Raw genomic sequence first — 13,107 nt, 5'->3', positions numbered from 1 at the left:
ACTGTTATGGCCCGCCAGCTGCCAGCGGAGCTGGTGACAGACTTGGACAATTAAGAGGTTGGGGAAGAATTTGGGCCAGTTCTGGAGCCTGGGGAAGGCTCTGTTAGATGCTCAGTGTCGGGCACAGAGATAGAGCTAGGGCTGTCCGGCATTTCCCAGCCACTGGAGAGGCAGCTGCCTTTGGAGTCAGAGATGAGTGAGGAGGAAGAACAGCTGGAGCCTGTTCCAGATGCACCTACGCGTAGAGCAGATAGGAGAGGTGAACAATGGATGACAAGGAGTCAATTCGGGAAGCAAAACCAACATGAACACTGACTGGTCCCTCCCTGGCTGGGGAATAAATAGGAGGAGAAGGGAGTGGTGGTCATAGCAGACAACCATTCATGTTTCTGGAGATTTTGCTCATTGTGTTTCGTGCGACAAAGACTGCCTTGCCAGGACTGAGGTTTGTCTATTTGAATTGACTCAATTTGCAGCCTTTTGGATGGGAGTTCATGGCCTTGCAATTATTGTAACAAGCTGATAAGGCCTATTGCTTCAGTTAACTCTTTGAAGGACTCTTGCCTGGACTTTGTGGGTGAATGCAGTTAATTCACAAGGTGTAAATAAAGAGGGTTTTTTTCTTTGCAAGGAATCTGTTTCTTGCTTCTGCGAAGGCTGGGTCAGAACAGGGACCTTGGAGGTCTTCTAGTCCAGTCCCCTGCTCAAGCAGGAGACCCTGTACCATTTCAGACAAGTGATTGTCCAGTCTCTTCTTAAAAATCTCCAGGGATGAAGCACCCACAACTTCTGGAGGCAAACTGTTCCACTGGTTAATTGTCCTCACTGTTAGGAAGTTTCTCCTCAATTCCAGGTTGCTCCTCTCCTTGATTAGTTTCCATCCATTGTTTCTTGTCCTGCCCTCTGTCACTTTGTAAAATAAATTGACGCCCCCCCCACACTTTTGTAGCAGCCTCTCAAATGCAAGCATACTGCTATCATGTCCCCCCTAGTCCTTCTTTTCTCTAGACTAGCCAAACCCAAATCCTGCTACCGTTCTTCATATGTTTTAGTCTCCAGGCCTTTAATTGTCTTAGTTGCTTTTCTTTGCACTTTTTCCAAAGTCTCAACCTTTTTTTTTTGTAATGTAAACCAAAACTGGAGGCAGTATTCCACATGTGGTCTTACTAGGGCTTTATAAAATGATACTAATACTTTACGTGATTTTGATTCTATGCTTCTGTTTATACAACCAAGGGTTGTATTAGCTTTTTGCTGCTGCCGCACACTGCTGACTCATGTTTAAGTAATCGTCCACTAGGATTCCAAGGTCCTCTCACAGTCACTGTTTTTGAGCCTGGTTTCACCCAATCTATTCTTGTACCTTTAAATAACAACAGGACAATGCTAGAAAGTAATCAATGAATATTAATGCAATTGTATCTTAAAAGGATACATAATGTGGACTCCTATATATTAAGCTTCCTGAACTCTATTGGATGATTACTTTATTAACATGCATAGCAGGGGTGAGTTCTACTTACCTTTACTACCGGTTCGCATCGCACCCATGCGCATGCGCAGAAGCTTCTGCGCATGCGCAGATCACCTATGATGACATCCGGGTCAGTGGGCGGAGCCTCCCGCCGGTTTTACTACTGGTTCTTGTGAACCGGTCTGAACCGGGAGCAACCCACCACTGATGCATAGGATTGACTCAAAAGTTGCCCTTGTTCAGAGTTATGCTGTGGACACAGCATTGGTAAAGAAAAGAAAGGACTTCTTTTCTGGGTTTGTATCTTCTCCCCTGTTGTAGAAAGAGAAACTTGAGGGAAAAAAGTACGTCAGAAGGACTAGAAATTTTAGTTGAGAGAGGGGGACAGGGCCAGAGGTAAGCTGCTTCCAGTTCAGACCAGTTCAGGTGAACTGGTAGTTGTGACCCGCGGGTGGGTGGGCCCACCCACCCGCCCTGATGCTCTCCTGTCCTATATTGCTGTGTTTTTGAAGCCGTGCGCATGTGCATGCTCACATTTTCGGTGCTGGGCGAACCGGTTGTTACAACTGGCAGCAACCCACCACTGGACAGGGCTGATATTTTAAGGGAACTTTTAGGATACATTCTTTAAAATGTCTTTGAAGAATATCCAAGGAATTCATACACTTCTCACCATGGCATCAATTCTAACATTGTCCTGATTACATTGGAAGAAGAAGAGAAAAGTTATAACCTGAGGAAGGAGGTTATAACTTTTCTCTTCTTCTTCCAACCTGAGGAAGGAGGACATGGTACTGTTGTCTTGGCTTTTGCAATGGAAAACAATCCTGGCAATTAAAAAAAATATATACAAGAAAAATCTTAAGAAAAACAGGAACACTCTAGCATTGGGCGAAATGGGAATTAATGCTTTATGAACAGTGTGGGCAAATGTGTGGGTTCATTTGTGTGAGTAGAGTTCCTTATCGGTTACTTTTTTTTTTTTTTTACAGTATTTATATCCTGCCCTGATCTTGGTGTACTCTGGGCAGGTTATGAGATCAACAACAAAAACATAAAAGTCAATAAAAATAAATTTATCTCTTGTTCTCTATTTTTTTGCCCACTCGTTACTTTGTGAACCAATTGATTGCACTTATTTTGGCTGTCTTTTCCTCTGCCAAATAGGTTAGGGTTAAGGTTATAGATCAATGGTTGACAGTTACCTCTGCAAATTTATTTACCTGTGCCCTAATCACCAATCAATTATGTCTTTATGCCCGCAGTGGGGAAAAAACTTTTTTTGGACATGAGATTTTAGCACTAGCAGCAGGCAAGAAAAGAACAAGAGCCATACATTTTTTTTTTAAAAAAAAGTATCATTAATAATCACCCCAAGTATTATTTGTGCAAGTTCCGGCCACACACGGACTTAGCAGTCCTACATAAACCTAAAAAGAAATAAATCTCCACCGAATTCTGCAGAATTACTTCCAGGAAAGTATGCACAGAACTGCACTAAGGGTCTGTTTTGTTCAAAATTTCCTATTAGGGATATATGACTTATTTATTTAATTTGATTTATATGGCAGCCTCTCATGCCACTATGACTCAGAGTGGTGAATGCTGTTTTTTTTTTTAAAGAACCCCATAATATAACACTTTAAAATATACAGTACAAACATATAATTATACATAAAAATGGCACTGGAGAGTAAAAAGCAACACAGTATATAATAAAATTTTAACCTACCTGGGCTTTACTAACTTCATGATGCCCATGACTGAGAAACATCCATGTTTTCAATGCCTTTGGAAGGCTAACAAGGTCAGGATTTGCCATGCTAAAATGTTCCAGAGAACAGGTACATCTCCTTAAATCCATGTTATAATCTGGAGCTTTTTCGTTTATCAAGTTATCACAGCCTACAGGTATGTGATCTCTTCTACAGTTATATTGCAGGTAAAAGCATGTTTACTGAGAAGGAAGTCTCTTTTCAGGCAGGTGTAATTTTCAGCTAAGTATGCACAGAACTGGAATTTTTTTCCTATTTCTGTTTTGTTTTTGATCCCTCGATTCATTTCAGTGACTGATACCCACTGCGGCAACAGAAGCTACAAGGGACGACTAATTACCTCTCCCTCTCACTAAAATGTCATATTCTGTGTCACCCACACAAAGCCAACTTCAAGCTTGTACCCCAGGCCAATAAGATGACTGGGCTACCTTAATTGCAGAGCACTGAAAACAACACCACACAGTAATAAGGAAATCACTGGCATCCATTTCAAAGGATTCAAAGAATTCTCTGCAGTTGGGCATCCCCTTAGCCGGATGCATTATTGCAAAGCCCCTGCTTCTAACAAACAGCTGTCGCCACTTGTAGATTAGTGTAGGCCCCTCCCTTGCAAATTGTACCGTCTTGATGCCCTTTCTTTCTGTCCAATTATAAAACGGCGCTAGGTTTTCTCATCAGCCATCTCCGTGTCTTCAAATGGCTTTTCAGTGTCAGACCTATCAGGAAATTAACTCATCATGCAGTGACAGCTGCTAATTTTTTCCCCTTACATGTCAGATAGATCGCCTGCTGAAGCTAATAATGAATCACCAATCCCTGATTAGAAGGTGCTTCCGAAACGTATAACTGCCATCGGAGCTAATTTTTTTCTTCATATAAAATGATATCACCCTAGAGGAGCAGAAAACGAATTGTTCTGTTCAACAAGATGGAACAGAGGTAAGCTGTTTAAAGTGAGCCGTGCGCAATTGGAAATTATGAGCTAATATTGTAGAGTATAAGAAAGGGTGAAAATGCCACTTTTCTTTCTTCTTTTTTCATCTTACCAAATGAATTACTTTTTCCTGTTACATAAGCTATTCACTAGAACTAAGTCTGTTTTAGGGCTCAGGATATGCTTTTGTCCTCTGAGTTCTTTGCGGTATTTTTCTCTGAAAACATACAAAGTAGAGAATACAGAGGAAAGAGTTGATGTTGGGGCTCTCTCTTGTGTTTCCCCTCCCTAACTTGCCAGTGGCTCAGGCTGCCAGCTGATGGTCCCCAATGTTTTTCAAAGCAGGATAGTTCAGATACAAGTTTTGGCCAGCCTGAGGCAGGAAAGCTCATCGTGAAGAACATCTTGAGCCACCTGTGTCTGGAAACATAACAAATCTCTCTCTTGAGGAAACTTTCTATCAATCTGGATGTTTTGAAGGCAACATTTATACATGACAACAGTGCTCACAGCACTGTTCATAATTCCCCATGTGCATATTTCTTGGTATGTTGGCTTTTTGTGCCAGTTCAACTAACTTCCATGGTGAACTATTGCTGATAAGAGACAGAATATCATTTAGCTTGGAGCTTTTGTTTTGGTTAACATTTTATATCTATGAATTAACTTTCAAGAGACATTTCTTGAAAACATGGCAGAAAACATTGTGCTGGAAGCTATAAATGTTATGGGGAATGGCTGCAGATACTTGACAGGGTTTCCTGTTTTTTCTGTCTACTAGGGAAAAAGGATGCTAGTCATGTAAGTCAACCTAGGGATTAAATTTATTGAGACCGGCTGACTATGATGAACAAAAATTCCACTGTATGTACATAGTTAACTATTTGATAAATAGGCAATGTGAGGTCTTCCAGTTTGGATTACCATAATCAATGATTACTGGACACATTGGCTAGAGCTGATGGAATTTACAGTCCAAAACACAACTACCCCTATAATTCATTATCTCACTTTTTCTAAAATTACTTATTGCCATTTGATGTAGGCCTTAGTGATAAGCTGAGAAAATCAAGACATACACCAATATACAAAATAAATACGACCACTTCTCTAAACAAGTGTCTCACTTTCTTCACACCACAGCAAAACTGAGGTGAAATGCATACTGAGAAAGATGTGCTTTAAAATAATTTTAAATTCATAATTTTTATCATAGATGCACCTGCATTAGGATTAAAGGAAACTGCCCTTCAATTCATTTTCTGAATTATTGAATGAGATGCTTGATACATCTAGATTCCTAGAAAACAAATCTATAAAATCACATCAAGGCTGGGATTTCAGAGGTTTCATGTTACATATAGAATTTGATGCCAGGAAGTAGCTACATTGCATAGTCTGAGGAGCAGACTGATGAGCCACTCTGCTTATCAAATAGTCTAGAATCCCAGATTTCAAATAAATCCAGATCTCTCTTCCTGCCATGTTGAAGACAAACTGATGTATTCCTGCCCTTCAGATGAAGCAGAGCAGAAGAATATGTCTTCCACAGCAAGGTTCAGATGCAGTCTTCTAAAGGTCTTGACTGGTAGATAGCACTAGCACTAGTACCTATATATTGCTTCACAGTGCTTGACAGTCCCCTCTAAGCAGTTTACAGAGTCAGCCTATTGCCCCCAACAATCTGGGTCCTCATTTTACTGACCTCGGAAGGATGGAAGGCTGAGTCAATCTTGAGCCTTGATGTTTGTATTCGCTGCTGTTCATGATACCCCCAAAAAGAATTACAATGGAAGGAAAGACATAACTAAAGCATGAAGCTTAGTAATGTGTCAAAGTATAACCATGAGATCAAATATTTTGTTTGGAAGTAAAGAAGCCCAAGTTGATGGTTTATGAACTATTAACAGCATCTTGGTGTTCAAACCTGGTGTCCTTCCTAAATATGTTTGTTGGGGAACTGTGCTCTTAACAAATTCAGAAAGTTTTTACTGGCGGATGTTAAAGTAATGAGAATCTAATTCCTGAGACTTGTATATTCAATAGAGGAGTGTTGGCTGAAGAAAAGATTTTTCTAGATTGGTGATAGCAAATGGGCTAAACCGGAAAACAAAAGGTAGAAGCGCATAATCTGGGTTTCTGCAGAATCTTTCTCAGCATTTCCAACCTCCCTCCCTCCCTCCCTCCCCCCCCCCCCCCCCCCTCTCTCTCTCTCTCTCTCTCTCTCTCTCTCTCTCTCTCTCTCTCTCTCTCTCTCTATATATATATATATATATATATATATATATATATATATATATATATTATTTATGCAAAGGTCTGCTCTTTTCATTGTGCATACAATGTGATTGCTGGTTTGACACTGCAGGCTACACTGGTTTTATGAAGGATTAAATGCCACCTGAGACATATTTATCCTAAATAAATCACAAATGGTAAACTGCAGCATGTCAGTGTCAACACCCTGTATTGCTGCGGAAAGGTTAGCCATACAGGACTGAGCATAGCTAAAAATTAGCATCCAAGCCATAAGACCAGAGGGCTCCAGTTAACAGGCAAAATGATCAAGAAAAAATCTTTTCAATGAAAAACATTCCTTTGAGTACCTACGAGAATCTTGCAGAAGGCCATCATTTTGTAAAGGTCACTTTTATCCTGATAACAAACGGGAGTTGATCCTGTCATTGTTGGCTGAAGACAGTATTTAATAAGTAGTGAGCGGACTGTCACTTTTAAGAAGAATGAGCAAGTTAAACTTGGCTAATTGTGACTTTCAGTCTCTCTCTCCCTTTTTTTAAAAATTTTATTATTCCTCTTTATTTTGGGGGCTGATCTGACACATCCAACCTGGAAAATAAAAACAACAACACATTTGCCAATCTGACAAGCGCATGCCCCTTGCAGCTAATTTTAGAAGAGACAATTGTGCTCTGACTTTTTGATAATCGGATGTATCATTTACGCGTCTTCTGCCCGATACTTTTGAATCATAAAAATTAGATAATTAAGATATTAAATTAAACTAATCCAGTTACTTCTTCTTCTTCTGGCTTGAAAGCCGCGACTCCAAATGGGAACAGAAAAATTTTCCCTTCCCTGCTCCTTTCTCAAATCAGACTGGGAGAGTAATCATGATGCCTAGTGGGAATTCTGTAAATCTATGACACTTTTCCAGCTTGCTTCTAAATGTAAAACTAAGACACTCAGCATCCCCACATACAATTTGTGGGCCACAAATTTGCAGGCCTGTAGTAAAGTCTACTTAATGCCAGCTCTGTGTATTGATCAACAGTGCATGTCTGTAAGAACTCTCAGTGCGATCTGTTTCCAGGTAAAAATGAGAATACACCTTTTAATGCTGGTTTTTTTTATTGTAAAGAACCAACTGTTTCCCTATATATGATAGCTACATCTCTTAAGGAAAAACAGAAGTTTTTATAGCAGAAAAATATTTGTTTTTTTAACAGGAACTTACTTTAAACAATCAGAACTTATCCACAACTAAATCAACATTCTGATCCAACAAGAAATAGATCAAAGTCAACTTTTTGCATTTAAGATTAATGGCAGAATTTAACATGGAAAAGGGTCATCAAATATTTGCAAAGCCCATTCATAAAACAAACTGCAAAATGGTATATATTTGAACGATACTATTTTTTTTTTTAAAAAGAAAAAATCCCAGCATTGATTACATAACACGCATTAGCGAGTTTCTTTTGCTAATATCTCCACAAGGGTTGATTCCAGAGATATCTCATGGTATCCAGTGGGAGGTTCTATCACAATAAATTTAAAAAAAAAAAAGACTTTTTGAACCACACCATAAATTTATTTCATTGTGAATACTGCATTTTGAGTAGAAATAACGGGGGCGTATTTAAACAAGTTTGGAATGTAAAATTATTGCATACATAGAATGCCTTAATCTATACATTGTTGATGTCTATGTCAATTGGGTGATATGAGTACAGTACCTGCATATTTAATTTGCTCTCCCTACAGAAAGTCAGATAAATCAAATTCCATAATTAATCCCAAGAAAGATAAAACTATCAGATGTCAAAATATAATGAAGAGGTGATAAGCAAAATAAACCAAACTATCTAATGAAGATAATTAAATTAATATCTCGGTAGTTGCATCTGTGTATGTTCTGATTTTATTTTGTAAATTTTTCAATGTCTATAACCAGTGACAGTCTGATGTGCTCATGGAAAAACAAGGAAAATTCCCTTTTGTATGTAACATTCCCAGGATGGTGATGGTAATACCGTATAAATGCATTGAACAGCAAATAACATTTAGAAATGCTTTAAAAGTTAACAATAAAACATAATATATCTGATGTTTAATTCTTTCTTTTTTTTAAAGTTAATAGGTAGAGTATTTTTGTATTTTTTATAGTTCGCTGTTATCTCTTTGGCCCTGGATAATAGCTGTTTGCGAACCATCTTCTGTGTAAATGAGCATGCTACTTAGTTGTTCAACACTTCTGTCACAAGGATTTTGATTAGAATTTATAACTGTGGCAGCCTGCAGAAGTTCTTCAGTATCCTCTTTCTCTATCACAGTATGTGAATATACTCTAGAGTCATTCTCAATTTCCTGTGGTAATTGTGTTACTATGTAATGAGTTGCACCACTGGCAAAGTTATTGTTAGACTCCTGAACCATCGCTTGAGCAATCTCCTCTGTGACAATGATCTGTGAAATTCCACCATCTGCTTCAACCAAATCCATGTGTTGACTTTGGATGCTCAGGGTATGGCTGTCAGCCTCTTGCATTATTATTTGAGATCCTTCTCTAGATACCATATGCACGGTTCCTTCCTCATTCAAAATAACCTGAGTGACACCTTCTTTCATCAGCTGATCAGCTGCAGCTGAATCGCATACAGCGAACTGGAGGACTCCTTCAACCATTTTCTTGAAGGCAACTTGAGCATTTTCCTGAGATGAAATTATGGTAGACGGATGCATAACTTGTGTTACTACCTCCATGGACTGTTCTTCTTTAATTTCCTGAACACCATGGAACATTTGTGTTTCCTGTGTTATGTCATCCAGAGAAATGGCATCTGTTTCTGGATTTGACATTTGCAATGCTTCTTTGTGACAAAGCTGTGCTCTATCCAAGAGTTCTGCTTTGTTCTCCACCTCACCAAGTTCTGTTACAGCACAAAGCAAAGCATCTAACGCTGAGGCAGACTCGGGTGGGTGTACCCTTGATGTATCCAGAGATTCTTGTCTCATTATCTGTTGCACCACTGCATTATTTGGGGCTGAAGCCATCCCTATGGAAACAGCATCTTCAATAGCAGTTTCTCCTACAGAGCCTTCAACGACAACAAGTTGTGTTTTCCCATCTGACAATTGTTCGTTAAGTATTTGTTCTGGAAGTATACTGCTTACATGAGAGCCATTTTGATTTGTAGCTATCAGTTGTCCATCTTCAGTTATATGTACCACCCTTGCCACTTGGCCAGCCATTGCCAAAGTCTGAAGGGTAGCTGCTGCTGTTTCCTCCACTGAGGCATCAATCGTGAAATCACTGTCATATCCCTGAATAATTATCACCTGTTGCACTTGTTCACTGGGCTGTGGATGCCTCCTCATACCATGAAGCATCTTATCACTGACTGGAGAAATTTCATCCAGAGCTGATGAAGAAAAAGGGCTGGTGGTTTCAACAAATGTAGCTCCTTGACCCTTCAGTCGACATTCATAAGACTTAGAAACTATACCTAATAAGAGAAAGAAAGAATATTTTTTTAAAAAAAATGTCAAAAAAATAGTTTCACAAAATACAGGTATGAACAATATAAAGATATAAAAATCACAGATGATATGTGGATGCTATTCTCCTTTCAAGTATAGGTTAACTACTGTGATAAATTCTGTATAAATAGTAGCGAAGGGAATACTCGTATATGCAGGATAGTTCATGTTCAGAGGAACTTAAGAATCCTATTTCTTTTTAGCCGTGCTGAGATGTATTTATATACTTTCATTAAATGTTTCACCAACAAATTTGTAAACCCTTTTGAATTTTCAATATTTCTGCATAAATATGACTTAAAATGTAATCTGTTTTTCACGCATGCAACTGGATGAAGATAATTCCATTGAAGAAATTAGTCAAAAACATTATATTTGTTACATTTATTTATTGAAGGAAATGATCCAAATAATAATAATAATAATAATAATAATAATAATAATAATAATAATAATAATAATAATAATAATAATAATAATAATTTTATTTCTATACCGCCCTTCTCCCGAAGGACTCAGGGCGGTGTACAGCCAATTTAAAAACACAGGACACAACGATTAAAAATTAAAATAATTAAATAGATTTGGCTGATTTAAAACCCCAAAAATTTTAAATACCCCAATTTAAAATTATTATGTTGATAGCCCTGCCTGGCGGAACAACAGGGTCTTCAGTGCGCAGTGAAACACCCGGAGGTCGGAGATCTTACGTATTTCCGGGGGCAGTTCATTCCACAGGGCTGGGGCTCCTGCCAAAGCTATAACTGTAAGAATTACAACTGTAAGATTCTTGAAGGTTAAATCTTGTCTAAAGCTGCAGATGAAATTACCCATACTGGGATACTAGACTATGTATGTTTTATACATTTGCTTATTGTTTTGTTATTTTTCTGGGTTTTTTTAAAAAAATATTTTATTATCTTTCTCAGGTGTAAGGCTGAAATTGTCAGTCCTAGAAGCAAAGAAGCTGAGACCAGTGGTGGGTTGCCCCCGGTTCGGATCGGTTCGCAAGAACTGGTAGTAAAACCGGCGGGCGGCTCCGCCCACTGACCTGGACGTCATCATAGGTGATCTGCGCATGCGCAGAAGCTTCTGCGCATGTGCAGAAGAGCGCACATGGGCGCAGAAGAATGGGCGTGGGTGCGATGCAAACTGGTAGTAAAGGTAAGTAGAACCCACCCGTCTGACACCAGAAATGCTACAGGCGTCTTCAATATCTAAAACTGAGATACAAGCAGCCAGACACGACATAAGGCTGGTTTAACAATTAAATCTTCAATTTTATGTATAATAGGCCATATTACCTAATTCAATAGTATGAAATCATTATTATCACTCCATTTTCTGCAATACAAGTAACAGATCTATCCAAGTCTTATCCTTTTGAGTGTTCCACTTCAAGCTCCTAAATTCTGGTTCAGTTTCTGCAGAGATATTTACTGCTATTGCCCAGGGTGAAAGCCTAATAACAATCCTATTAGGGAATTTCAGTTGGCCAGGCTTGAAATATAATTAACACCAACATGATTATCATATTATGACTTTCCCAGATGTGTTCCATAAATGTGGGGAAAACATGGAATCTGTTCAGAGCTTAAATTCTGGTTTTCCAACCAACAAGTTTCTGAGATTTCCAAACTGGAAACACTGCAGGTTAAAATGTATGGCTGAGCCATAGGGCTAGAAGTTCAGGACAGAAGTATCAAAAGCAGACACAAAAACTGAAGTATGATAGGTAAGGGCAGTGGTGAAATCCTCCGAGATCTGCCACCGGTTCGCTGCACATGCATGCCGAAATGCACACTGCACACGCAGTATGCACCAAATGCACACTGCGTGTGGAAAAAGGAGGCTTAAGAAGGTAAGTAGAACAGCGAGGGGGGGGGAACAGCTGTGCCATGTGATTTATATTCACTAGAAAGCAGGAAAGCAGGAAATACCGGTTCGGACCAACTGGTAGCATTTTTTTTACTACCGGTTCACCCGAACTGGTAGCTTTTATTACTATCAGTTTGTCAGAACAGGTGCGAACCGGTAGCATTTCACCTCTGGGTAAAGGGTAAATTTAGATTTGAAAGGGGCCACTGCAGCTTCATCTTGACAGGCAATCTTTCCCCTAGATCTGAAGATAAATTAATGAAAAAAATTGTACAGTGTTTAATCCTAATCAATTTATAAGCAATGAACTGAATGAGATTTCAACCCTAATAAAGTTATAGAGAAGATATCTTAAGTTGTGTGAATCTATGCAGCAGTACTAAATTTGAATTTCTAATAGTAAAATCAGTTGATTGTTTAATTTGCAATTATCCATTTGGGTTAACAATAGCACTGATAAATTGACTACAGACTATACAATGTAGTCTGTATTTTTTTTAAAAAAAATCACTATAAAATTCTTCGGCCAAGTCAGAATTACCAACAGTAGCTATGAAGGTACATTATGGGCAGCTTATGTATTGTAAGAAAATCTTAAAAGAAAGGTGGATTTACACTTTGAAGATGAAGTTTAAACAAGAACCACAAGCTGTTTAATAAAGGCTGCAGTTACATAGTATAATTAATCTGTAACAAAAAACCCCAACCAGTGGTGGGTTTCTACGCAAAGCGCGTGCACGAAGTGAACTGGTTGTTACACCGGTTGAAACCCACCACTGCCCCGAACATATAAACAGTCTGTGCATGTTCTCAGATGTTATTTGCTAGATAACCACTGATCTCCTGTGCCCTCCTTACCAGCTGAGCTTCTTTTAGGTCAACTTATTGCTGTGGAACATGTCCGTAGAGCTGTGGACGGGCTAAATCAGAAAACGGTATGCAGTTTATGTATCAATGGCACAAAGAAATCACTATTTGTCTGGAAACAAATCTGTTTACAGTTGAGGAAGAGCCCATCAGGATTGGGCTCGGTTCTAGGTTCCATTTGGCTATCACTTAAACTTGAAAAGCTGGTTGGCTATGATTTACTGTGGATGTACAACATTGTCCTTGGAATGACTCGGTAGCATAATGCAATAAGAATGAATCTGTTGAATTTAAAATTGAAGAAGATATACAAAGCGGTTATGTAAGATTGCTAAATATTGTTAATATAGCAATCAAGAGCATGTGACAACTATTTCAAATTATTTGCTCCTCTG

General features: G+C 38.8%; 1 protein-coding gene across 1 annotated transcript in view; it reads right to left on the bottom strand.

Annotated features, from left to right (window-relative positions):
• Positions 1-7,536: 7,536 nt before the first annotated feature.
• Positions 7,537-13,107, bottom strand: part of ZNF407 (zinc finger protein 407) — a 342,542-nt gene continuing 336,971 nt past the window's right edge. The window contains exon 8 of the mRNA XM_070940650.1: positions 7,537-9,933. Coding sequence (XP_070796751.1) covers positions 8,588-9,933 — 1,346 coding nt within the window. The 3' untranslated portion in view covers positions 7,537-8,587. The remainder of the gene's footprint in view (positions 9,934-13,107) is intronic.

This window comes from Pituophis catenifer, unplaced genomic scaffold, assembly GCF_029215685.1.
Source record: "Pituophis catenifer annectens isolate HBS135680 unplaced genomic scaffold, rPitCat1.0.hap2 SCAF_3, whole genome shotgun sequence".
NCBI classification, from domain to species: domain Eukaryota; kingdom Metazoa; phylum Chordata; class Lepidosauria; order Squamata; family Colubridae; genus Pituophis; species Pituophis catenifer.
The sequence above is the reverse complement of the archived record's forward strand: the minus strand, read 5'-3'. Positions and strand labels throughout refer to the sequence as shown.